This window comes from Ciconia boyciana, chromosome 3 (genome assembly GCF_034638445.1).
Source record: "Ciconia boyciana chromosome 3, ASM3463844v1, whole genome shotgun sequence".
NCBI classification, from domain to species: Eukaryota; Metazoa; Chordata; class Aves; order Ciconiiformes; family Ciconiidae; genus Ciconia; species Ciconia boyciana.
Genome location: NC_132936.1, coordinates 99,019,351 through 99,046,085, shown reverse-complemented (window position 1 = coordinate 99,046,085; position 26,735 = coordinate 99,019,351). Strand labels below are relative to the sequence as shown.

Below are 26,735 nucleotides of genomic sequence, written 5' to 3'. Positions count from 1 at the left end.
GCCTCAGAGAAATGTGCTTTTAGCGGACACCCACAAACGCGCAGAGGCGCTAATCCAGCCCCAGATTACATCAAATTAGGACATTGCCCGCACAAAACTCCCGCTGATTGAAATCTCAGCCAGCGTCTGAAACCTGGACGCGATCTTTGCTGATCTACACATATTTCTATCCCGCTTGAAGCCATATCGTTTGCTCGGTTTGTTTTTCGCAAGAAACTCATTTTAGGGGGGGGGGAAGTATAAAACCCCTTGCAAGCTCTGAGGAACATTTTAAACAGATGATATCTCACATTCGGCTTCTAGCAAAGAGTTGGTAGCGAGGGTGCAAGCTGTCATGAAATCCCCCTGAGCTCTTATCGTTTAATGAAGCAAACTTGTAAGCAACTTGCCCGTCTCCTTTGCCACCCCGTGCTTACAGGAAGGAAAAAAAAAAAAAAAGAGAGAGAGAGGAAAAGGAGAGGAATGGATGGGTTTATTCCCGGCATCACTCCCAGGGGCGCTGGAAAGGCGTTGCAGTCCAGCCGTGCCGGACCCCCGGAGCAGGGTCTGGCCACGCTCCGTTTGCTCGCCCGCCCCTGGGGCGAGGGAGGCGGCGGGGGCGGCTTTCTGCCGGGGCCGGCGGACACCGGGGCGGGCACGGCGCGGCCGTGCCCTCGGCGGAGCAGGTGGGCCACCTCCCCGCTCCCCTCAGGGCCGGCACGGCGAGTCCTGCCCCGTCCCCTCGGCTCCCCGCTCCCGCAGGGCGCCGCCAGCCCCCCCGGCGCACGCCGCTTCCCGGGGACGGGCCGGAGCGGCCCCGCCGTGCCCGGGCGTTGCTCCGCGGGGCACCGCGGACGGGGCAAGGGTGCGGGAGCGCCCTCTGACCGCCCGGGGGGCGAGGCCCGCTCGCCTCGGCGGCGGCAGGGGGGAGCCCCGGAGGGGGACCCCCGGGAGCCCCGGCACCGCCCGGGCGTCCGCCGCCTCCCCCGGCCGAGCGCCGCCCGCCCGGGCTACTGGGCTGCCCGCTCTGCTTCGCTCAGGGCTGAGCCCGAAAGCACCCCGCGGGCGAGTGAGGCAGCCGCACGCTGAGTTAGATTTCTAAATTTTATTATAAAATAAAAGCAGAAATATTTTCCAAAGAATGTATTCACATAATATAAACAATAAACAAAACTAAGGTGAGTGACTTGCCGTTGATACTGTCGTTTAGGTCTAAACTTGAGCAGCAATGCCTCTTGTTTTTTAAAGCCTGCTCCTGCCCTCGTTGCACACCAAGGGGAGAATCTGCCCCTGCCTTCCTCCGGGGCCGGAGCCGGGCCTTCACTTCCTTTCCCACCCAGCAAATGGCGAAAGCAGCGCATGGACAAGGCCAAAGAGGCCCTCTCTGCATAGCATCAGCTAGAAGAAGGTTACAGAATCTGCCTAGAGCGCGTGTTGCTGCTATAACTTGACTACAACTTTTGTATTCTTAGTTGAAATTGTACATCGTACACCTGCCACGGATACATAACTACAATAGAATAACGGGAGCGATGTGTAGCTTCCAAACAGGCATGGAAACAGCGGCCTCGTGCTCCCCTTGCCTCCCCACCCCCCGAAAAAGAAAAGATTACAATGTGCCTCTTCCCACACAGACCAGCCCGATCGAGTGACACCACCGAGAGATTCGTGAAGTTAAGGCTGAAAGAGCTGCTACACTGACCTGCCTTACAGACTGCCGTGAAAATCACAGCTCCTGTCCAACAGTCCTTACACGCCTGAGACCACCTTTAAGCAATCCTTAAGGCTTTTCACAACATCACTGCCCACAGCCGAGTCCAATACCTTCCAAACCTGCAGCCAGCCTGCTGCCAAAGGGCACAACACACCCACTAAGGAGTTTGTCATCACTTTCAAAGTCTCTGGTAAGATTAAGGGGGGGAGAAAAAAAAAAGGGAAAAAAATAGAGTAAAGGAGGGCTGGTGCGAAGGAGGGGGCGTGTACACCGTTTTAAGAGCCAAGATCGACCAGGTTAGATGACATGGGGTTGAGGATGGAGTCCTGCAAGCTGTGGTGGTGCATGGGGTCGGCGCTGGGCACGGGGATGGCGCTGGGGCCCTGGGGGTGGCCCAGGCCGTGCAGGGGCTGCAGCCCGGGGTTGGAGCTGAGCAGCAGCGCGGGGCTGGAGGAGGTGTGATCCGGGGTCCCTGACGGCGTCTTCTCGTCCTCTGAGCTCCCCAAAACTGTCTTATTCCCGTTCATTGATGCCGAGAGCGGGTTGTGGCTGTTGGAGTTGGAATTCTCGTTGTTTTCCCTATAGGAAACACAAAAGAGGGAGGGAAATCACCGTGTGGCCGCCGCTCCGGGGCGCGCACCGCGGGAGCGGGGGCGGCGGGCGGCGGGGAGCTGGCTCCCGGGGGCGGCGAGCGGGGGGGAATGCAGAAACAGTAGGTTTACAAACTCTGCAAACCTCCAAGGCCTCCTCATCTGGCACAAAGGTCTAAGGTCCGCTGAGCTTGTAAACAGAGTCTCCCACCAGCCCAGCAGCAAGTGTCACTTTGCCAAAACGTCATTTTCTGCGTCCGAAGCGTTTGCACAGTGTGGGGAGGGAGGGGGGAGGAAGGGAAGAGGGGGAAGGAAGACATTAAAAAAAAAAAAAAGGACTTTTTAACTTTAAAACTGCTCCCGCAGCTGAAGAGAAGTTCGGCCGCGATTTCTCCCGGGAAGGCCAAAGCACGGCGAGCTGCAGGCAGGATGGCTCAGCGCGGCAGCGCAGCCCCGTTGGCTCGCATCAGGCGGGAAAGGCTTTTGCTTAAGTAACCGGACGTTTTTTTTCCCCTCGCCCAGAGCTTAAGGCTCAAAACATAGCCCAATATGGAAGATAAGGCAAGCAAACAGAGTTAACTCGCTTATTTCCCCGGCCCTCTCGGGAAATGCTCCGCACGCCCGCCGCTATCCCTCCGTCCCTCCCGGGTGGCCCCTCGCCCGGCTCCGCGGCGGCGGGAGCCGGCACCGCCGATGCGCCTACCGACAGAGGCAGCCGGCTCGGAAAGGCAGGGCATAATTTCAAAATTAATCACCGGGTAAATACCGAGAAATCGCTGGAGGCTGGCCAAGCCCTTGCAGAGATATACATATATATTTTTTTTTTTTTTCTTTTTTTTTCCGAAATGAGAGGGGCAAGATGAGGTGGGGGAGGCCATCCGGTCAAGGCTGAGGCAGCTTTTAGACACATAGCCCTCGTAGAAATACCGTAGACACAGCCCTGCCTGAAATACTGAAGGCATTGCAAGTCTAAAAGCTTCTGCGGAAGCTTTGAAACACACTATCTGGCAGAGGGGCCCTATCCTGCAGGGTTTGGTCGAGAGCAGTGAAGCCATGGCGCTGACGGTTTTTCCTCAATAAGGGCTGCAGGATGTGGCGGGAGACACTTTGTGCCAAAAAAATAAAAATAGACAAGAAAGCTCTGTTTGAACAAGTTTGCTTGAGTGAATGGCAATCCCATGAACGGTCTGTTTTCCAACGCCTGGAGTGTAATATTAGTTTGAGTGTATTTTTCAATGTCAAAAATCTTATTTGTCTCCAGAGACCTTTAAAATTTGATTCCTCAGGAAAAAAGAAAAAAAGAATGGAATAAGTGTAACCTTCATTTCCTTTGGATATTTGAAGGTGAGTCCCCGCTATCAGCAATAAAAAGGATCTCTAACATCTCGTAAAACCAACACTTGCGGGGATTTGAAGGAAAATTAAAGCCCTAGCACCGTTTCGGGAAATGTATGGAGCAAATCTGTGCGGAGCCCGAACCTGCCGGGCGGCACAGCTGCGCGGCCGCGGCGCTGGCCTTTTCCAAAACGCGTTAGGCAGAAACGAAAAAAAGGAGTCTCCGCGGAGGGACGGATCTACGGGAGATTTCTAATCCAGTAGTTAACCGCGCAGGCCCTACGATCCGACCCGTACGGGCCGGGCAATTCAGCGAGCTAGTGAGGAGCCACCGGGCAGTTAGAGGACGCTTTTTGCTTCTTCAAACCGTCTTCCCAAGGCACAGGGACTGCTGACGGGAAAGTCATCCCGAATAGCCAAGGATGTAGGCATTAACCTCTGCCCGGCAATTAACGGTCCCTTCGCTCCATTTCACGAGGAAAACACAGTTTCGGAATCACGCTCGGTATAAGAATATACATCTGTTAACATGCCTTCACGAGCACCTTGCTGGGTAGTGAATACGAACTGCGATTTAATGAGCGCGGGAAGAGGTTGCCCCGGTGGGTCCCTGCCCAGGTCTCCCGCCTCACGCCAGGAGCCCACGTTAGAGGCAATATTTGCTACCGGCGTTCAGCCCCACGCGTTCCCGGCTGCCCCGCCGGCTTTCCCTCTCTGCACCGGGGTAACCCTCAAGGACACGCTCCGAGCGCTGCGGGGCGCGGAGCCCTCGCCCTCGCCCTCGCCCTCGCCCTCAGCCCCGCCGCCGCCGGCCTCTCCCGCCGGGCCGTGGCCTCGCACCGGCCCCGCCGGCGGGCTGGGCTCCGCGCCGGGTTGCGGCGGGGAGGCGGCGGCCGCGCTGCCGAACCGGGAGTCGCCGCCGGCGGTGGGAAGCGCCCCCGGCAGAAGGGGCTGCCCCGCGGCCGCCGCGCCGGCTGTGCGGGGAGCGGGGCCTCGGCGGGGAAGGCGTCCCGGCCGCCTCTCCCGGGGCTGCTTTCGGCGGAGAGACGCCCCCGCCGAGCGCCCACCTCGCTCGCCTCCGCTTCCCTGGGCGCCCCCGCCCCGGAGAGCCCGGCCCCTCCCGGGCGCGCCGTCCCGCGGGCCTCCCCGCGGCCGGGTCCGGGGCAGAGGGAGAGGCGCGGAGCGAGCGTCGGGGCCGGGGAGCCGCGGGCGCCGGGGGAGCCGTACCTTTCCTTGGCCTCGGCCGCGCGGTCCCGCTGCCGGCGGTTCTTGAACCAGTTGCTGACCTGGGTGGTGGTGAGGCCGGTGGCCTCGGCCAGCTCCCGCTTCTCGCGGGGGGACGGGTAGGGGTTGTGGGCGTACCACTCGCGGAGGACGCTGCGGCTCTTCTCCTTGAAGCAGTAGCTGGTCTCCTCGCCGTCCCAGATGGAGCGGGGCAGCGGGAACTTGCGGCGCACCCGGTACTTGCCCACCGCCCCTAGGGGTCGCCCCCGCAGCTTCTCCGCCTCGATGTAGTGCGCCTTCAGCCAGAGCTGCTGCAGCTTGGGGTGGTTGTGCGCCGAGAACTGGTGGCTCTCCAGGATCTTGTAGAGCTCGCGGAAGTTGCCCCGGTGGAAGGCCACCACCGCCTTGGCCTTCAGGACGCTCTCGTTCTTGTGGAGGTGCTCGCAGGCAGGGAGGGACCAGAGGAACCGCCCCAGCCGCTCGATGTTGCCGCCTTGCTGGAGCACCTCGCAGACGCAGGCCACTTGCTCTTGGGTGAAGCCAAAAGTCGGGAGCATCGACATGGTGAGCCCTGCCCCGCCGCGCAGCCTACGGCCGCATAGAGGGGAGCGGCGCGGGCCGGCGGGCAGCGCCCGGCATGCGGGGCCGGCCCCGGGGCGGCGGCGCCCGGCGGGGCCCGGTCGGGCGTCACGGCCGGGCGCGGGGGGCCGCGGCCATCGGCGGCGCCGGCCCCGGAGCGGCCGCGGCGGCCGGGGAGAACTGGCGAGGAGCGAAGAAAAAAGTCTCGGGAGCCCGAGCGCGGGCGGCCTCCCCCCCGGCCGCCTCCTTTTTGTAAGTCCAAGTTGCGAGAGTAACTTTGTGCCTCTTTTGTCTCCTATCTGCAGCGCTCGCAGCGGCCGCGGCTCTCCCACCCCCACCCCCCTCGGCCGCCGGTTTGGGATCTCCCTGCTTCCCCCCCACCCCCCGCCGCCGCGAGATCCCACATAATATAGTGGTAAAGCCCTGCTCCCTCGCTCCTCTCCCTCTCGGAGTTTTTCCCCCCTTTCTTTCTCTCTCTCTCCCCCTTTTTTTTTTAATAATATTATTCTAAGCTGGCATGAAAAGTGATTATCCGCGCTGTGATTGGTCCGGTTATCTGACCCGGGGACTGCCAGGAGAAGACAATAGTTTTAGTCAAATTATTTGCCATGGTGACGCTGTCAATCAGGGGTAACCCGATCTGTTTTGAGGTGGCTCCCCGGCTGGGTTGACAGATTGCTCAGATCCACTCAGAGGCGGCCCTGCGCGCTGAGATATTAGCTAGCGAGGGAGAGAGAAATTTCCGCCGTGATTGACGCTGCAGGCGCCCATCGGGGGAGAGGGGGAGCGCGGAGCCCGGGCCCCTGCCTCTGCCTCTGCCTCTGGCCGCAGGGCGCTGCGGCGCGGCGGGACGGAGCCGCCGCCCCGTCCGGGCCCCGCCGCCCCGTCTGGATCCCGCTGCCCCAGCCGGGCCCCGCCGCCCAGCCCGGGCCCCGCAGCCCCAGCCGGGCCCCGCCGCCCAGCCCGGGCCCGGCAGCCCCAGCCCGGCCCCGCCGCTCCGGAGCGCTGCCGTCCCCGGCACCCGCGGCTGCGGGGGGGAGAAAAACCCGTCTCCGGCCCTTGCAGAAAGTTTCTTTCTCCATGCGTTAGCTTAACCCCCCCTCCCCAGCGCCCAGTAACAACTGCCGGAGAGCTTTATAGGGAAGGGGCCTCTCGTGTACAATAGAGACCCTGTTCGTGACCCGGGATCCCATTACACGCTGGTCGTACCTGCCCGGGAGCTAGGAGGAGGCCTGATGATGATGCAGGACGGAGGAAGGATTGCCTCTCCGTTAACCGCCGGCCGTGCCCCACCGCGCTCCGGTGCGCCGGGCGCTGGCGGTTTTGATCGCTGGACGCCAGGCATTTATTTCTACTTCAATTCCAGGAGCGTGTCGAGGTGTTTCATCCAGGAGAGGGACACATGTAAAAGTCAGAGACACTACGCGTGATTAAGCGGACCCTTGTCACCCACGCGTGCCCCTTACACACCGCGTTTTTAGTTCACTGACTGTGCGGGGCAGGGACCCGTATCCTTTCCCGTCCCTTTCGGTCTACACAAAGTGAAAGGCGAGGGAGAGAGACTGTGCAAGCCGGAAGGTCGGGGGAAGATGAGGGAGTGGAGGGCGGTGCGGTGCCTCCGCGGGAGCGGCGCGCAGGCTGCGCGGGCGGACGGCACGGCCGGAGCGGCGGCGGGCGCCGGGGCTGGCCCAGGTGAAGGCACTCGGGAGGAGCCTCCCGGCCCCAAACTCAGGGCAGTTTCCATGGCCTTTAATGTTCCCCTTTTGGGGAGAAATAGTAATTCATCCCACAAGCTCTTTCTACGCCATTTGCAGCCCTGACAGGAGAGCTCTCTGCAATTGTGGGTTCCTGCCGCAGTACCTTTCCAGCCGCCCCGGCGCGTCGGGGATTTAGCGAAGCCGCAGCAGACCGGGCTGCGGCTCCCCGCCCCGCAGCCTGACCCTCCGCGGCCGAGGGACGGAGCCTCCGTGCCGGCCCGGGCGGGCGTACCGGCCGTCCCCAGGGGAAGGCGAGGCCGGGGCGGCGGCGCGCAGCCCGGCGGCTCCCGGCGGCGGCGGCTCCCGGCGGCGGCGGCTCCCGGCGAGGAGCCGCGCCAGGGCTGCGGCCAGGCGAAATGCGTCGGGGGAGGGAGGCAGGAGGAGGAGGAGGAGGAGGGTGGGGGCAGCGGATCAGCCCGCGTCCAGCTCCCAGCATGTCCGGACGCCGGTGCGTATCCGCCGTATATCTGTGTTTTCTCGAGTGCACTCCGCTTTGGAAGCTGCGCGTCCTCCTACCTGTCCGGGCTTTTCCCGAGGGCTGCCATAAAGAAGCGGTGGCAAGCGGGCGGGTCCTGCCCTGGATCCCCCGGGGAGGCAAAACAGAGGCTTCCTTTGCAGGGCAAGAGAGAGACAGCTGAAATTCGTTTAAAACAAATTCGGGGATGTTGGTGACGGGTCCGTAAAGCCCCCTTGCATGATTCTCCCTCCCTCCCTTTACAAAATGAGCCCTCGGCCCCTTAGTGCCATGATGCCGGCCGACTTCTGCAGGCTTCAAACTGTGCTTGTTTGTAAACGAAAGCATCCCGATCGCAGCGCTTCCTAGCCAACCTAAGCGGCAGGACAGACAGTTCGCAGCTGCAGCTGGAGCGGACGCTCACGGGACGGGGGAACCGACCCACTGCAAACGTTACTCTGAGCAGAAACGGCGAAGGAAGCACAAATCCCCTCTCCCACCCCCGAGCTCTGCGCACACACCGTGTGCCTTTCGCGAAGGGGAATACAGCCCCGTTCCGCTCCCTCCCACGATGGGGACCGTGGCAATAGAGACAAGCGGTAGCGAGGTCTGAGCTGCCCCCCCCGCCTCCCCGCTACCGCGCTCGGTCGCCCCACGTTTATTAGGGATATACCTGACTCCGCTTTCTCTCCTTCCATCTCATAACCACAGCGGTTGAATCTGAACGGGAGCTGCTGTTCGCCCTAGCCGGAAAGGAGATGTCAAAACCTGTTGCATGGACTTAGATCTGAGAAAGTCTCTTCTTAGCGCCCTAAAATGTGAGTACAGAATCTACACGCCAGCCCCTCCGTAGGCGCTTTCGCTTTAGGCTGCCTTAGCCAGGCTGCAGCTTGCATGTAACGCTAGTTCACTTCCCAGAGCGCTGGGCAGAGGCAGGGCTGGCCCCCTCCCGAGCACCCTATAGCAGCTTGCGTCCCAGAGCAATTGCAAATTAGTGATATCTGGATCCAAATTCCGCATCACTGCTTTTAACTTTCGGGAAAGAAAAAAATCTTCCTATACATGCTAGAAGAGAGAGCAGATACTGGCTGCAAAGCCACCGCACGGGGCGAGTCAAGTTGCAGCGACTTGCGAGGGAATCAGCCGATCGGGCGAGGAGCTTTTTTTTTTTTTTCCCCGGCATTCGTGAAAGAGCTCGGTCACTGCAATTATATTTCAGAGCAGGAGGCGCGAATCGCCTGCTAGCGTTTGCCCCCGGTCCGACGGGAACTTTTTGCCTGGCCGCTGCCGGGTCCCTCCGCTCAGCCGCGGTGAAAGGCTTTATCTGAGCTGTCCGAAACTTGTGCCCGGCCCCGCTGCCGCTCGGCGGAGAAGCCCGGGGTTTCACCCCGGCCCCGGCCCCGGCCCCGGCCCCGGCCCCGGGGGTGACTTTGCCGAGGGCCCACTCGGGAAGCGCCTCACCCCTCCGCGCAGTCACTGCCGCGCACGAAGCAGCGTGCGAGACCGTCAGTGTCAACACCATCAGTGTGAAATATGAGTGAAATAAAGAAGTCGTTTTTATCGTAACGCTCCTTTTATTAACCGGGGCGCAGACTGTCTGAGGGAAGGAGCGGGGGGACGGTCGTGTCGCTTCCTAGGAGCCTTTCATTGCACGTAACTGATTCGTGTCCACAAGCGAGTGCCAAGAGAGCGCTGCAGTTATCTGCAGATCTCCCTCTCGGCTGTGCCTCGGCTGTCTCCTTGCAGGCAGCAGCCTGCGTGGGAGGCTGCAGGCCCGCACCGTTCCCATTCAAGACAGGAGCCCATTCACCCAGCCTCCTGCCCTGCATCTTGCCGCACGCCCCTGGGACCGCCGCCTCTGCGGACCCCCTCATCCGTTTTACGGAGGCGCAAATGCGGCTCGCTGGGCTCGGGACAAACCCTCCGCCGGAGAGGCGGGAGGCAGGGGGATGGCTGCCCACCTCCCTTCGCCCACTCGCACAAGGCTGAGGACACGCGCGCTCCTGCCAGGCGGCCTCGGGTCCCCGCGTGGGAAGGGCAGGGAGACGGAGGCTCTCCCAGGGCCGCTTTTATCGGCAGCAGTAGGGAGCGAATGATAACCCCCGCAAATCTTCACACGCCAGGAAGAAACACGTCTTCCCCGCAGATGCCCGCTACCGTAGCAAGGACTGTAGGGAGAGCAAGAAAATGACAAACAGCTCCAAGTTTTCGTTTCTTTATTTCTTTTAAAACTTGATTTTCTTTCCTTTTGGCGGGAGGGCAGTATGCTTTTTCCTTAAAACCAGCGGGCTTTGAGGTGGGCGAAAGCCTGCCGCAATTAACCTGCTACTCCTGCTAGCTTTTTTTAATGAATGATAGCGGCCTTTGCCAGGATCCCGGACCTACCTGCCTCCCACCCCCGAACCCGGGGGGGCTCAGCCTCAGCGGGTTTCCCGGGGCGCCCCGGGCAGCCACGCTTCTCCCTGGCAGGACCCGGCCCCTGCAGGCGGCCAAAGCTCGCCCGGGCTTCGCGGAGGCAGTTTGCAACTCGGAGCCGCGGGTTGTTCCCTCCCTCCCGTTATTTATGGACGCTTATATTTATTTTCGCGTTTTGTTTAAAACCCGGCTCTATCCCACCACAGATGGCACTAAGATCCTGCCCCGACTGAAAAAGAAAACACGAGGGAGGATCGCTGCGCGTAACTAAATTAAGGCAAACAACAATAGCTTGTTGTTCCGTGATTTGGGGCGAAAGGAATAATTCAAAGCTTTTGCTGCGCGCAATGCGCTCTTCCTCAAGGGGACCGGCCAAGGATTTCAGATATGTAGCGGGTAACTCGATTATGCTAACAAACTCCGCTTGAAAGAAAACGTTGTTGGGCTGCGGGGCGGGGGAGCGGGGTGCTGCGGGCCGGGGGGGCCGGGCCGGGGCGCCGGCGGGAGCCGAGCCTCTGCCCCACGGAGCGGCCCCGCTGCCCGCGCCCGCAGCTCCGCCCGTCCCCTACAGCCCGGAGCCGTTTCCCGGCCGGCTGGACCGGAGATGCTGGAACAACGTTTTCGAAAGAGGTGTCTTAATGAGGAGATTGGGGCCTGATGCGACGTGCCTGTCTGAGCTGGCCTCGGTGAACCTTCCGCCCCCCCCTCCCGGCCGCCCCCGGTGAAATGGGACTCCGGGGGCGGCACCGTGTCCCGGCTCACGGCGCTGTACCCTCCCGCGCTCCCCGCGAAACCCGATAGGCCCCCAGCCGGCTAATGCGGCCGGTCCTGATTACCTTTATACTATCCCTTTTCAATCTCGGGCGCGGGGTTCAGAGTTTTCCCTCACTTCTGCCACCAGCACCCTCCCGGCCCCTACCCCCAGCATCGAGATGTATTTGGGGGGTGTCCCCCTCCACGGCCCACAGCCAGGCTCAGAACCCGCGGAGGGGACAGCCGGCTGGGGGGCGGCCCGGGGGGCGAGGGGGGCCCGGGCCGGTGCCCACCCAGGCCCGCGCCGCTCCCGGCTGCGGGGACCGCCTCAGATGCTCCGCGGCACAAGGGGACTCTCCCAGCAGACAGCGTACAGCTTACAGACAAGACAACAACAACAACAAAAGGCACATATGGTTAAAATAAGGAGAGAGCGAGCTTTCTGCCTTAGGGGATTGGCAATAACTAGCCAGAAATGCAGGGCATTGAATCTAAACTTCTGGTGGGCTTCTGCAGGATTGACAACTTAAATCACTCTACAAGCATCAATTTGACAATATTTGTAAACTTCTTGTTTCCAGGGATCTTCTTGATCAGCGATAGACCAGGTTGGTATGAGCTTGAGCCACGAAGGTCTTTTTTTCCCCCCCTCCTCCTTTCCCCTCTTCCGAGTTGATGAATAGCGATCAGGTTTCTTTTAATGGCTGCCCCCTATTCTCACAGCCTCCCACAACTAACCCAAGAGCCTGTTTCCTCGACCTCAGTTAATGCCGCTGATTATTCCAAGATGATGAGGAAAGCACGAAGATTGTTCACTGTTCCTACCGGTTCAAGGCATTTTTGTTACCATCTCCATCCCTGCCTCACGGGGATTTGACCGGGGAGTATTTTTAGGAACAGGCTGCCCCCCCTCCCCTCCTGCCCCCCCTCCCCAGCCAGCTGACAGCTTCGGGGTCTCGGCCGTGCTCTTGCCGCTCCGTGGGCAGGCGATCCCCGCCTCGGGGGTGGGGGCCGCGCACAGGCACCCTTGGCGCAGCGGCCCGGGGTGTCTCGGGGCGGGGACACCGCCGGCATTTCGGCGGCCGCGCCGGTGCCGCTGGCGCAGGTGAGCGCTGCGCGCCCCGCCGCGCTGGGACCCCACGCTCCCGCGTGGGATGCCTAAAGGGGTGTGTGTGTGGGGCAAACCTCCGGCCGCCTCCTGCAGCGCCAGCGGGAATTTCGGCTCCCCCGGCCGCGGGCTGGGCTGAGGCCGGCCCCACGGGGCCGGAGGGGGAGATCCACTCCGCGAAATCTCACTAGAGGGCTCTAATACTCAGCTCCGATCGCTGCGGAGAGAAAACAAGGCTTCGTCCTCAACGTCCTTCAGTCTTCCCGATAGGTTCAGCTTGATAAAAAGTCTTCCCCCCCGCCCCACCCCCGGGACTCTCAAAGGTGGCTCACGTAGGTCGTCGCCATGACAATAAATCCTTCGTCTTCTTAATAACAGCAAGCTCCTATCCTGCCCTACCTGCAAGTGAGCAGAGCTGATGCCCCCGTCCTGGTGCGTCATGGTACAAGAGGGTTTTGGGGGGTCCCACCCTCTTCTGTATCCATCCCGTGGCAAGAGAAGGAAGCGCAGTCCCTAAAACAACCAAAGCTCCCATTATACGGTGGGCCCCAGACACAGGTATCCTTGTCAAGAATCAGGGAGCAAGCACTAATTACAGATATGTAGGAAAGTTTTTGGTTTTGGTTTTCTTTTTTTTTCCTTCAGTATAGAAAGAGCTTGCGTAAGTTCTTCCATGGAGCGTAGTGTGCCCATAAACACATCCATTGCTTAAATTCTGCAGGACTGAGGCAAGCTGAAATGTAATGCAGTGCTAGCAAATAATACACACAGAGATATTGGTGTCAAACAACACTAACTGACTTAACTGGAATCTGTTTAGGTTTGGGATTTTTTTCCTTTTAAATAATTTCTATAATTTGCTGCTGGGAATAAATAAAACCAAACAAGACTGTATCAATTAAGACAAAAATAATTATTATTTGTAAGGGAAACTTCATAACATTTCAGAATACATTCAGTTTGCTCTCACTCCCAGTAATTTTTGTAATAAATAAGTACATTGCCTTATTTGCAGAAAGTAGGAAGTGCAATTTAGTTTGTTTGCCATGTCTTGCAGTTCTCTCAGGAGCTTTGCATACAGCTGAAAACTACAAGAAAAGCTTTGTGGAAAGCTAGATAGTTTAGATACTTTAACATCAGTTTAACGCTGATCGACTTTCCAGTGGCAAATTTGCTACTTCTGAACTTGTGACGATGCTCTGTATTTTCCCCTGTGGATTGTTTCAACCTCCTTTTTCCTGGGTTAATTCTGTCTCTGTCCTTTGATGTCTTCTCCCCTTTATTTCATAGGTTCTTGGATCAGCTCAAATACAACATGGACCTTTTACTTCCCAGAAAAAGAAACACGTAATTTAAACAGACCTGGTATCCCATTTCATTCCGTCTTTTTTTTTTTTTTTAATTTTTGTCATCAATTTTATCTTCCTTAGAAACAAGAACTTTATGACTAGACTAAGATTGACTTTGTTGTTTATTCAAGACGCAGAAAAGGCCAGTCTGGTGAACACTGAATTGGTTTCAGTCAGTTAAGCTACTTCAGCAGGCAAGACTAAGGCTCTATACCTTACTGGTTAAGAAACAATCTGTTGTTGGGGTACCATACCCACATCCTGTTTCCTCCAACAGCCCAGTCATGTGTGCAAGGTAAGGTGCGTAAGGGCATATCCTCTCCACTGGAAGTGGATGCTAGTGGCAGCAAACACTGCTGCTGCGTAGTGCAAGGAGGGGGCATGAGATCAAGCACCCTGTTTGGCTGCTAGCATGCTCCCAGCACAGCTTTGGCTCTGATCTCTCTAAGACAGGGCTCGGGGGTGCCACGCACACCAGGGATCACTCCCAAGGCACAGTCTGCACTAGATGGCACCTACTTTGGCTCCCTCCATCCTGCACTATTCCAGTCCTCCAACACTATCCCAGAAGTTTTTGCAGTCCCAGGTACCCTTCCATGCCCTCAGCCCACACCCTCACTCTGCTTCATGCTATGAAAATATCACTTGAACAATTTACAGTGCATCCCTTATATTATCTCTGATACTCAGAACTAAAAACCCACAGGAAATAATTATTTTTTTGAACCACAGAGGCACCACTTGGGACCCAAAGACCTAGTGACAAATGCCACTTAGCCTCAGGCCCAGAGAAGGGTTCTCAGCCCTGCTTTACTTAGCAATAGGGACATAGTTCAAACCTCTTTGCAAGATGGGACTTAACTTCCCACCTTCTTGAGACTCACTACTTCTTCCTTCTTCTAACAGAAATTAATCAGTGCTTAAATAATTTTTAGTTGTTTCATTCTCCCCATCAGTTGCAGAGGAAGCCCAGATACTAGACATAGGGCTGAAGATTCTACTGAGTGACAGTGAGCTGCAAAGCATGGGATTCTTGTGTAACTAGCTCTTGATTTTTGCATATCTGCTACCTGCTACAGCCAGAAAACAATCAGGAAATTACTCGTTAAAGAGTGTGTATATACACACACACTCATGTATATGTGCATATATTTATGTGTATTTATAATATATGTCTAGCTGTTTTAATTAACATTTGTTTAATTTTACTTCAGGAAAAAACTGAGATTGTAATTTCTTTAAATCTAAACCCTTTCTTAAACAGTAGGATAACCTTATCAGAGTAATATAACCTGATAAACATTTCCTTAATTATGAGGTCTTCTTCACTTCAGTCACATAAGAGAGGTGGTGGGAGAAAGGAATAGAGCATGAGATAGACTGGACAAAGCCCAGGAAGAATTTTACAGAATAAAAGGATTTTTTTCTTTTTTTCTGATCTACATTCTGAAACAAATACAGTTGTGGGTGAGGGTGATATGTTCATGTTTATTTTCAGGTGGAAGGAGGTTGGCAGCAGCATTTGGCATACACTGAAGAAGTCTGGGAACTGGGCCTTACAGTCATCATAAAGAAGTGAGCTTCAGCTTCCAAGAAGAGAAGAAAGTAAAGAGGTATAATTGGGTGAGTTACATGAGTTATGATGTGGAAGCTATAGTGTAATGAGCATGTTTAATGCACATAAGGGAAAGAAAAGTATTCAGTGCCAAAATGGATGCCAGACTTGTGGCTGGCAGAGGTGAGCGAACGGCATTAATTCAGCAAGGAGAGGACCGTGCCTGAAGATGGTTCTCTTAATCCACCAAACTGGTCTTTGAGACATTTGAATACAGAGAACAGAGATGGGGCCTATAGTTTAAGGGATCAGGACAAAAAGAATGAACAAAGACTACAAAACAAAAGAACCAAACATGGTCCCAGCAACATCCCAGAGGAGGCTGTAGATATCACAAATGATCCTGGGATTGCTGGAGGCTAGCCCAGGATGACTGCAGTGACCTTTGGTCTTAAATAGGATGAAGTCTTCAGCTAGGTGAGAAACTCCTGGAGGGATGGGCGAGGAAGTATTTGGTCAATAAGACATCTCTTTTCTCCACAGCTGCAGAATGTATGAGGAGGCTACGGCATGGTGGAGAGTTTCAACTAGGGAGGGTTCAAGGAGAAACAGAGTGCCTGTGGTCACCTCAAAATCCTCTGTGGCCTGGGGCCAAGGACAGGGAGGATGAGGCAGGAGCTCTTTTTATTTTCACACTCTCATTTTCAAAGGCAATAGCTGTGGTTTTTTCCTCCAGTTGAAGAAGGTTCAGAAAATTCCTATTGGATCAATAAGCCGTGGCCAACTCCAAGACAGAAATGTGCAATATAAATGTAAAGCACATCGACTACTTTCAGGTAATTAGAGGGCTCATAGTTTGCCTCATATTGGTGAGGAATTTGGCTGGGTGTTTCAACCTCACATGACGGAAGCCTTTATGTTGAATGAGTGATGCACCTCTGACATAATTTTGAGAACATCTATGGACCCCGTTCCCATCCTGTCAAAGATGCTTTGTATTTACCTCATTAATCATGAAAACTATTTACCCTTGTAGCATGTGTCCCAGAGAGTAGGAAAGACCTTTGCTAGTCCCCTACCCTAGCTGTGTAGTAGAGGAAATACCCCAAGCACACAGAAGTTAAAGGACAGAATTCTAACAGGTCTGTGAGCTCTGGACTGGTGTTCTGAAGAAGTTGCAAGAGTAGGGGGGAAAGAGGATCCGGCATGAAAGAAGAAGTAGAAGGAGGCTTATGAAAGTAAAAGTTTGAAATCTTTCAATGGTGTTGATGAACTTCCCTCAGGAATCTTCCAATTAGGCATCAGGCACACAGAGTGGCAGACCATCTAGGATGGCACAGATCTTGGCAGTATTACAGGACTAATATTTTCACAAGGAGGAACTGTTCCTGAACAATGCAAAAACCTTTTGTCTTCAATGTCAGGCAGGCTTTTTAGGAAGACAAATCAAGTTATTATTAATTATGACTCTTTTTAAATGACTCTATTCCTTGGGGACAAGAAGATGAACATTTATCTCTCTGGTTATGTCTCTTAGAGTACACTAAAAGCACCAAAGAAGTGCAAGATCTTGTTCCTGGTGTGTATTTCCTTTGGGCTAGTCTTTCAAGGCACCAAAGGTGTTGAGATATGGTCGATATTATGTAACCTTCAACACTAAAGCAGATGTACATCATTCTTCTTCTTTTAAGAAGTCTTATTTGATCTCTGGAGACCCATAATGTGATCCTTGCTCAATTGTTTTGAGCATAAAGGGAACTTTTCCAAGGCATTATAGATGCAGCAATGTTTAGATGATCATTATATGTAGAGTTTGATGAAGCAGGCACTTTTCCTGCCATATGTTAAATAACCAACTAGTTACTGTGTACTGTATGGTGATGCAGGCTGATAATCTGCTGCTGAATAATATGATGTCACATCAAGACTTGAACTATTTCCTTATATAGTCCTCAAGAAATAGGATTTTTTTTTTGCCCGCATCTGAAAATTCACAGGCAAATATGCAACCAATCAAATCTTGTACTGATGCTAACACCCAGATGTGTGTGTTTCTGTGTGAAAGTAATCTATAGCTAGCAGAACTCTTGGATGGAGAAATCCTGTAAAAATACAGATTAGGCACACATAAGTTAAATATGTCTAACTAGTGTGCCAAGTATTTATAGTTTTATGAAATCTGTATTATGTACAGAACTCTCAATATTTCCTCCTAAAAACTTTTCATTAGTGTACAAAAGGGAGAGTATACATTTCTGTAATAATCAGCAGAACCTTCCTATTTTATGTACAACAAGCCAAAAGAACCACATGACCTTAATTCCAAGGGCCAACCCTTGCCCTCCAAACTCCCATTAGAAGTTAGCACTTGAGTAATGCTATCTTTTAATGATAAACTCTACAATAAACTGATGCGATTCAGCAGTAATAATAAATAATAAGTTTGCATGTTGGGTGGAACTTTTTGAGTAAAACTGTCCAATATTTGCTATGCTAAAAATCCAGCAGTACTGGATTTGACCATTTAGATTGACAACTCACATTCATAACAGAGATGTGAAGGAGTGCAAATGTAGATTGGAGTTTTCTTTTTTAAATGAGAAAATATCTGTATCTGAGGAGACTTGTGTCTTGTTCAGCTTGATACACCTTATATCCTCAGTAAATTAGGAGAGGCTATTTTAAAATCAGAGAGCCACAGGAGGTCAAAATCACATAAAAACTCAGAGCTGAAACCCAGGGTAAATACTTGCAGGAGTTCAAGCCTTCATTCCTTACAAAACTTCCATTTAAGTAAACAACTTATCAGTCAGGGAAAAAAAGGGAAAGATTTCTCTCTGTGTGCCTGTGCATGTTGTACATGTACATATATTACATATATTACATATATGTACACATGCACACATACACACACACATATATATGGACTTAATCTTTTTATAAATATGGCCTGAACCTTCTTTGCATCTTCTCATTAAATCAACGGGAATTTTGCTGCAACGAAGAGTTCTGAATATTGCTGCATCAGATCTATTTGTTTGACAAATGATGAAGCATACAGTAGAGTTGACAAGCACATCCTGTTATGGTGGAGCTACTGAACATTTGGAGCCAGCAAACAGAATATGCTCTTTATTGATGTGTAAGTTAAATTCTTTCATTGCCACCTGGTTTGTTGAAAAAATTGGTAGAAAGGTGAGTAAGTACTAATTAGGTTTTCTGTAATGCCTTCACTGACAACTCAGATGATTTTACACAACTGGTGTAAAACCAGGTTGAGTGAAGGTGGCCAGTGAAGAAGAAGGAAAATCAGCAGGAAATAAAACACGTTGCAATATCCATTTTCACGAAAGTGGATATATAATATAGGAGGTTTTTTGCACTTCTCTTAATGCTCCCCACTGCCATGCATCACATTAATCTAGTGTCTGCTTAGTGGAGTTAAGTGAGTAGTTTCTCATTAGCTAAAATCTACAGCAGCATATACAGGGGAAAGGAGCGATCTCTTCCCAAATGCAAAGTACTAAGCATTCATATTAACCTACAACAGAAACGTGAGTCCCTTTTCTCCTGTAGAAATAATATGCCCCACCAAATGGGAGAACCACCACCAAACCCCATGAGAGCCAGTGGGAACCGGTTTTCTCCATTCTGTCATGCCTGTGTTTGAGTTCCTTGCAGAAACGGGCCCAACTTAGGTATTAACTTCATGTTAAGAAGATTCACTCTTTTGGACATGTTGATGTATAGATTAGTCTGAATTGAGACACTAGGGTCAAAAACAAGCAAAGCTGTAGGAGACCAAATCCATTTTTGAACTCTGGAGTTCAAGGGCAGATGAATTTCAGTCTAACAACGTGGCCATTCAGCAGGCTGTTGGTGTTCTCCTTATCCGTCTCCAATTCAGATACCCAACATGATTACCTGAACCGGTGTCTTATTTGAGAAAGGCTGAACAACCTTGCCCATGAAATCCTCCTTTCCTTGCCTCACTCCAACACTCTGTATTTTTCATGGACAGATGGTCATTGATGGATCACATTACTTTCTGGGTATCTTCCGATGGCTGTTCAACCTCAGAAACAAAAAGGAGCAAGGGAAAGCTGCCAAGTCCATTTGCTTTATGTGACTCCCCACTTCAGTCACACAAGAAAAGGCCTTGCCTCTTTAACCTGGGCAGTTGATGCCTGGATTTTCTTTTCATATGTATCCTCTAAAACTGAACTGTGGACTTGAGAGGAAACAAGCTTAATATGCCATGTGCTTCCTATTTGTTGAAGGTATCGATGCTGAAGCTCCATTGGCAGGCTAAAATGTGAACATTTTTACAGTGTAGCAGGCTATGGAAGCTGTTCTTGATAAATTCCAGTAATGGTATTTTACACTCCACGTGCTCCTTTCTGTGAATGACAGATTGCTGTATTAGGTCTCTAAAGAAGCTCCTGACAAGGGTGATTCAGCACACGAAGAAAGTGGAACATGTGTCTAATTCAGTGTTTCTACATTCCTGAGCACATTTACACGGGACTGTGATCTTGTTCTCTCTGATGTACCAGAGCAAGAAAAAAATCTGTTCAGTGTACGTTAGATCCTCCTTAATAGCATCAGAGCCTCTGCTGATGTAAACCTAAAAACAAACGTGTGGATGTATTTACCTCTCCTCCACTCTCAACTGATTCTAAAGGGATATGAAGAAGAAGAAATTCACCAGAATTTTTTCCTCTTAGCTGGGCAGTAGGAAAAGGGACCATGGCAGACAGACTAGAGGTAGATCGTGTGGCTTGTTGGATAGTAGGGATTAGAGGTTGAACAACCTGCCTCAGTGACTACTAGAAGTCTTTGTGCTGAAAATAGAGTAACCAGGTAAAAATACTGACACATGTTCTGTATTCTGGAGGTGCTTTTTGCAAGAAGACGGTTCAAAACCTTGCCTGGTAGGACTCTTCCAGGCATAGAAATCACTGCTGGTTTTATCCATTTGGTGGAACCCATGGGAACAAATTTCAAAGATGTAAATATATAATTGTTTGTGATTGACTAAATACCTAAACCATGTATCACTAACCATGAAGTGCTCTCTAAAAACAGCACATAGATCCCATTGTAAATACTAGAAACACTGTGTCTGATTTAGAAACATTAAGAATAACCCAAACATTTCTCAAATGCACAGTTTTAGCTTTGCTCAGATCTCTGTTTTGTGGTTTATTCTTCAGCATTCAAGGTGGACGTGTGAGATTCCATTTCAAGTTTTAACTTAATGGCTTCACTTAAGAAACAGGAGAAAAGGAAAGTTATATGAATTAAACATTACATATGATTTGGCAAAGGACTTTCAGGAATTCCGTAAGGAAGAGTAAAAAAAAAACCCAAACCCCATGCAGTTGCACAGTTAGTAGCAACAACGAATAGTGCAGTTACCGTCTAAAAGTACACACTTTTCAGTCAGTCTTGGCTGGTGAAATGTAGAAGCTTAATGTGGATTACACTTTTTAAATCTTTCAACATCAAAAAATAGAAGAGATGTAGTGTGTTTTTATTTCAGAGTACTTTGCGTGCAATCTCAAGATAAATGGGAGAGACCGATTGTGTTTGTACCTGTGCCAGAGGTTGTCGTTAGATATTGCTGTTTTGTTTCGTCAGCCAGATGAACTTACCCAGGGACATCGATCAGATACCTACATTTAAAAGAACACACTGTCAAATTAGTGGATAGAAAGAGCACATTATGAGAGAGAAATTATCTGGTGAAAGATTTAAAGACTGACTCACTTGTGTTTTGTTTCATTAAATGTGGGGTAGTCCCCTTTCATTTTCCATTTAGCACGAACATTCATGGACTCCATTACAATATCAGCCTTATAACAAACTAACTGACTCGGGATACACATGACCCTCCTTGGAAAAAATACAGCTCCCTTTCTTACAGATTCTAGATTACCTTAAAATGTGGTGCCTGGGCAATGCAACCCCACTGGCTTCACGGAGAGACTCCCATGTACTGCAATAGGTCTTATAGCTGCAAAGTCGCCTGATGCACTGCAGGAGCCTTCCCAGGTGGCCAGGCTGGTGGCTGCTTCTCCAAAGGGAAGGGCTTGGGATGGGGAGGGGGTGCATCCACCCCTTTAAAGGACACAGAATATATTCTAAAGGGGAAAACACAAAAAGCCCTAGGAAAACTCTCCAGATGTTGTCTTTCCCCTCCTCCCTCTTAGATACTCTTGGAAGATAATCTTGATTCTTGCACTTAGGGTCAAGGGAGCAGCTTGTGGTGGTAATGGAGGGGCAAGGATCAGGCTGGAGAGTGAGCACACGTGAGTTAGGGAGATCCAGATGAGCAGAAAAAAGAAGAAAATGGATTAGAAAAAGCTTCAGAAGTTACAACTGACAGTATTTCATCTTTATTTTGGTAACACTGGATAATGTTGTTATTCAGGTTGGCTAAAAGCCCTTGCTCTTCAAAAGAGTTTGTCAAAGATTAATTTTATAAAAAATTAAACAAAATACACACTAAACACCTCATGTTTTGTGTCTTTTAAGTCTTTGTCTTAGTGGTAACTTCTTGCTGTCTTATTTATTATATACTAAGCACTTCTAGACAGAAAATACTTCTGCTTTCTACTTGATACCTGTATGATATCTAACTCTCTCTATGTATGTATTTATATACATGTACAGAACTCAGTGTACCCTGGAGCCCACTTCCATCTGCACAGCAAGAGCAGGCCATTGCAGGCCCAGGCAAGAACTACACCACTCAGGCACCTCTGTGCATTTTCAGCTCAATGGCAAATGCTGAAAGGCACTTGCCTGATGTTTCGAGGAAGCCCCAAGGTGGGATGCCTTGGGAGAACCGTCTGGCTGTAACTGAGGTCTTTCTCCACATGTGCTTGCCTGCTTGCTGCCCTCTAAGTAGTAAAACATTACTACTTTGGTGCAATGTCATGGTCAAAGAGCAAAACAGGTCACTAAGTGCTTCAGTTGCATGCTGAGGCCATGCTTACTTTCAAGCCCCACACCTTAGGTTTCTTGAAGCTAAGCAAGGAGGCACAGAAAGGGTTCCCAGCAGGCATTCACCCAGCAGAAACCCAGTGTTACTAGCCTTATATTTAGCCTTATTAGCCCTCATGGTCATTCGTATATTGGAGCACTAGTGTGTGCTTCTTGCTGTCAGGGGCCCTGGCAAATGGGCCACTCATTGTGCTGAGTAGGAACACCCCAAATCTTGGTAGTACCCAGACAGTTGCTGTTCCAAAGCCAGACTTCATGGCTTAAACTCACACTTTAGAGAGAATGTGCTCCATATAAATTGTCAGCTTTGAAACCAAACACTTCCACACCTAGCCTACACTGTAAATCAAGCTTTGGTGCTACTTTCCAGTCAGCTCTATTACACAAGTAGTCTGATTTAGTTTTATGGCAGAGATGTATTTTAGCTAAAATGGTATTTTTACGTGCAGTGGGGGGATAAACACGACTATTTTATTCATGAAGTGGAAGGCTATGAGACGGTAAGAGACAGGCATAGGGAGTGCAGGTGCAGTACCAAATCCCTGCCTGGCTGTACCTGGGCTTGGTGCCTGGATTCCCTCATGTTCAGATCTGCAGCAGCACCACAACATATCAGAAACTCCCATGAAATCTTTCACTCCTCATATCCAAAAAGGCATTTCCATTAATGCATGCAAAATTTTGCCCTAGGTCTTTTGAAAGTGAAAAGAGCCAGCCCCCAAAACTACTGTACCATCCTTGGTCTCCAGAAATGTCAATTCATCATTAAAGTTATTCAACAGTAAATAGCTGAGATGTATTATTATAAACTTGAAGTATTTCCTCTGATTGTTTAAAAATATCTGTTTTAATTTGAGTCATCTATTTTTTTCCCTTTTACAGTTTTGAATGCTGCATCTTACCATATGTGAAACGTTTCTTAAAGGTGTCAAAGTGGCTTGTCATGGGTTTGGAATGAGAACTAAATTAAATGTCCATACTGTAGCATACTTATATAAATAATGAGATATTCCAGTATAAACCATTCATTTGGCAGTCATTTCTACATCAGCAAGTACTAAATGCTATAGAATTCCTGCCTAGCTTTGACACATGCAGAGAAAATCAGGAAAGAAAATGTGTGTGTTTAGAATTTTATAGAAAAAGACAGCCCCTTGTAGTCCGTTGCCATGAAGTATTTCTAGCTTTTTTGGAAATTGTGCAAGAGGTTTAACAAAATGCTCTGGATTCACAGCAGAATGCTGGAGCATTCAGCTGCCTCCCACTGCACTCCAAAACTTGTTTCCATAATTTAGAAACAGAGAGGGTGGAAATGGATAACAAAGCCATTAACGAGTGCCAAGAATGATTTATTATCGGTGATATAGAGAAAAGATGCTTTTAAGAAAAAATACATTAAATAAAAATTCTTCATAGAATAAAAAAACTTTCCTATTGAACATTGCACAGAATTTGCTTTTTTAGTGTATTATATCACCACATTGCCAGGTCTGGCATTTCTCATGCAAATAATGTTTCAAAGTGCTAGCAAGGCTTGTGGGCTGCAGTGCAAACCATGTTAGGAATACTGCTTGTCCAGAAACACAACAGTAGCAAAGCTCGTTTTGCTGGGGTTCTGGAAATAGTCAGCACTGGAGGACCCTTTTATCTTGCATCAGCTTCACAAACTTGCATCTCACCAGGCTAAAATAATAAAAAATTGATAACAGATATTTAGTTCCAAACTGTCTTTCCAACTGCCTAGCTGCTTTAAGCCAGTTTTTAGGTTACAAGTCTTTCTCACTCAAAGATCCATGCACCCATACTTTGAGAGCATTGGTGATAAATAAGCCTTGTCTTCTAGGTGAATTTTATCTTCAGACAAGAGGTATCTGGTATCTGCTGAAACGGCATCCCAATTTGTTGGCAGCAGACCTAGGGACTGATCCTGCACCTACTGAAGGGCATGCCCCAGACCACCAGGCTGACAGAGGCACGCAGTCTGGCCCAAAGTCACCACAGACCTTTCTTACCAGTAAAGACACCCTTCAGGTTTAAGTCTGGGACATGCTGGGTGGGACGTGAGAGGGAGCTTTTGCTGGCACCAGGCACGGAGTAGCTATCTGTCCATCTGTCTTTGTATTTGCACATGATTCATCTCCAAAAAATTTAACCAATGCCTTGAATGATCTCTGAAATCTCTCCCAATTAAGAAATAAATAAATAACCCATTCCAGTATTTGCCTATGCCTCAGTGACTTAAAAGATTAAAATAATTGGGCATACGATGGAATCAAAGACCATAAATGTAGCTAATAGCTTGTAGCTTTTCAGAGATTGCTTCATGTAAATGCAGAAGTGTTTCTAAGTAATTTACAGGTGCATTGCAGTTAGCTTCAAAACCATGGTTAGTTACATGAAATCACAAGCTGTCAGCAAGTAATTTGATTTAGTGTCAATCTTCATTTAATCAAGCAAAATAAGATCATTTCTTGTTTTTATTGCAACAGATAGCTGAAGTTTACAGGCAGGAAGCACAAGCCTTCTACTGTATTCTTCACAACTGTGTCCTCAGCATGTCATGAAGAGAAAAAATCTACCTGTGGTGGAATTTGGGGAGCAGCAGAGCCCCAGCAAGGGTGGTGGTGTGCCTACGCCACCCATCCATGGTATACAGTATATAGGAGTGCATGATGGCACCAGGCACCCCAGGTGACTCAAGAGTGCAATAAAGAGGAATTTCCCTAGTTGTTAAGTTGGACTCAGGAGGTCTATTGGGATAGGAAATATTAGCTTCTTACATTCTCTTTGGTGTCCTTAACGCACCCTTGCAATAACACAGCAGGATTTTTTTCCCTCCATCTGCTAGGGATAATTTACTGACAGTTCATTGCTCACTTGGCCATGGGTTGTATAGATTTCATTAATTAAACATCTATTTCTGTAAAGATTATAGACCTGTATGAAGCAACAAAGTTGCTATGAGCTTTTTGCTTAAAATCCTCTCTGACAGGCAATCTCACTAAGTACTCTCTGATTTGAACTCTGTTCCTATGGCTTAAGAATATGTATTAATAACTGAAGGGTATGAATGTGTCAAGGGGTTGCAATTATCCTCAAAACAAACATTGCAAAAAAAAAAGACACAAGCTAAGCCATAGAAAAACATGGTTAAGGCACTCCAATTTACCTTGTCCAATAGTGACTCCATTGCATAATGATATATTTATGATGAGTGCAAAGCAGAGTTTGAAGCCTTATTTTTTAAAAACTGCTTAGCTTTTGTTTTTCTCCCCCCCCCCCCCCCCCCCCCCAAATAGTGTCATGACTCATGGTGGAATTAAAACACAACTAGAGCCATATTGCACAATCAAGTTTTAAGCAGATTTGTCACAGAGCATGGTACATCCCACAACCTCATGGAAAAAAGCCCTCTGAGCTCCTGCTGCCCACTCCACACTAAACCGCATGAACACACCAAGTGGGACAGCTGTGGAAAGGGATTTCAGCGGGTACCAAAGCACTTAGGACCTCTGCCCCACCGTCACTCCCTCTGAACATTGGCGAGGAGGTTCCTGTTTCAGAGACTGTTGGGGTAAGAGATGTATGGGGAAAGCTGACTATGTATTGGCTACTGATTCCAGCATCGCAGAGAGGTAAAACTCAAGTAAAACTCATTATTTTATTACAGTATCATAGTCTTTTTAATATATTACACTCTGAAGACTTTTGCAAGTCCCAGAGCAATATTTTGATATGTTAATTTGAAAAAAATGCATTGTAAGAGAGTTCATGGAGATCTAATATTTTCTAGTCCTAGCATTTCTATTTTTATGCTGCCGTGCTTTCCCCCAACATTTTATTTCTCCATTAATTTTAGTTAGGCTCTCACTTGATTTCAAGTACAGTTAAAGTACAGAAATGGGAAAGGTTTCTTGCCAAGACTGACCAAGATGTCACAGATACATAGTCCCGCATCCTCCCACCCTTCATGTCTAAAGGTTTGTGTTTTCAATCCAACACATACACAGAGACACAAACACTCATGAAGTCTGTAGTGTGCTGACAAGTTCTTATATTAGTAAGATAGCTATTTATCAAACAGCAACACAGACTCCTAAATTTCCCCTTGGCTTTTAATACCTTGTATTGTGCCATTTAAAAAATATTGGTGGTGTCAGATTCTCAGTGCCAGGAGAAGGACACAAAGGGTCACTAAATCAGCGTCATCGGCCCCTGGCAACAGCTGGTGGAGGGAGCAGTGCCCTCCAAGCCTATGAACACAGTCTCACAAGCCAAAGTGACTTCCTGGGACCGTGGGCATCCTGGTCGGCCGGGGAAGCTCTGAGGTGGCTCTTCTAACATTGTGGTCAGATTGGCTTCCCACTGGTCATAGCATTTGGGAAGGGTGAAGGTGGTATTGTATTACCTGTGCTCCATGGACCTGGCTTTGGACTAAGCAGGGTCATGCTGGTCAGCATGGATGAGCCCTTCACGCATTTGGTGTTCTCACCATAGCTAGACAAACCATTGGCCGTGTCCAAATGGAAAATGCATGCAACATTTGTAAGAGAGATACTGTTTCTGTCAGAGACGTGGAATATGAGTGGATCCTTAATATTATATATTTGTTCTAATTAGTAACAATACATGCTTGAACAGGACCCAGATGATGTGGGATCATGAGAAAGAGAGACTGAGCCATGGTTACAGTCAGGGTGTGCTCCGAGATCACTTCTACTCACACAAATATTTACTTCCAAGAGACGCAGAGATATACATTCTGCAAGACATCACATTACTTTCCAGTATTTGTAATCACCCAATCAGTGTTTGGTTGATCTGATAGCTGCCTGAAGTATAGGTTACAATGAGTTATCACACTTTTCTGGCAGCACTGAGTGGAAGGAAAAAGCTGTAAGGGAAATGATCT

At 50.1% G+C, this 26,735-nt stretch overlaps 1 protein-coding gene and 1 long non-coding RNA gene across 8 annotated transcripts in view; one reads left to right on the top strand and one right to left on the bottom strand.

Annotated features, from left to right (window-relative positions):
• Positions 1 to 1,069: 1,069 nt before the first annotated feature.
• On the bottom strand, positions 1,070 to 5,755 carry SIX2 (SIX homeobox 2). 2 transcript variants are annotated; one of them, XM_072856770.1, is made up of 2 exons: positions 4,846 to 5,755; positions 1,070 to 2,272 (listed from the first exon to the last, which is right to left on the bottom strand). In XM_072856770.1, exons 1-2 carry the CDS (start codon positions 5,403 to 5,405, stop codon positions 1,969 to 1,971), a joined length of 864 nt encoding a protein of 287 aa, XP_072712871.1. In that variant the 5' UTR covers positions 5,406 to 5,755; the 3' UTR covers positions 1,070 to 1,968. The 2 variants fall into 2 exon arrangements, with proteins under 2 accessions (XP_072712871.1, XP_072712870.1); XM_072856769.1 differs by having other exon boundaries at positions 4,981 to 5,549.
• LOC140649493 (uncharacterized) overlaps positions 4,654 to 26,735 on the top strand; it is a 36,570-nt gene continuing 14,488 nt past the window's right edge. For 2 of the 6 annotated variants that reach the window (XR_012041634.1, XR_012041630.1), the window contains exons 1-3: positions 4,654 to 5,406; positions 8,344 to 8,450; positions 14,756 to 14,880. This is a non-coding gene — a long non-coding RNA (uncharacterized lncRNA). Of the gene's footprint in view, positions 5,407 to 8,343; positions 8,451 to 11,381; positions 11,409 to 13,198; positions 13,274 to 14,755; positions 14,881 to 15,548; positions 15,649 to 21,063; positions 21,439 to 26,735 lie in introns of those variants that run through there. The other 4 variants (XR_012041631.1, XR_012041632.1, XR_012041633.1 and 1 more) reach the window with 4 other exon arrangements.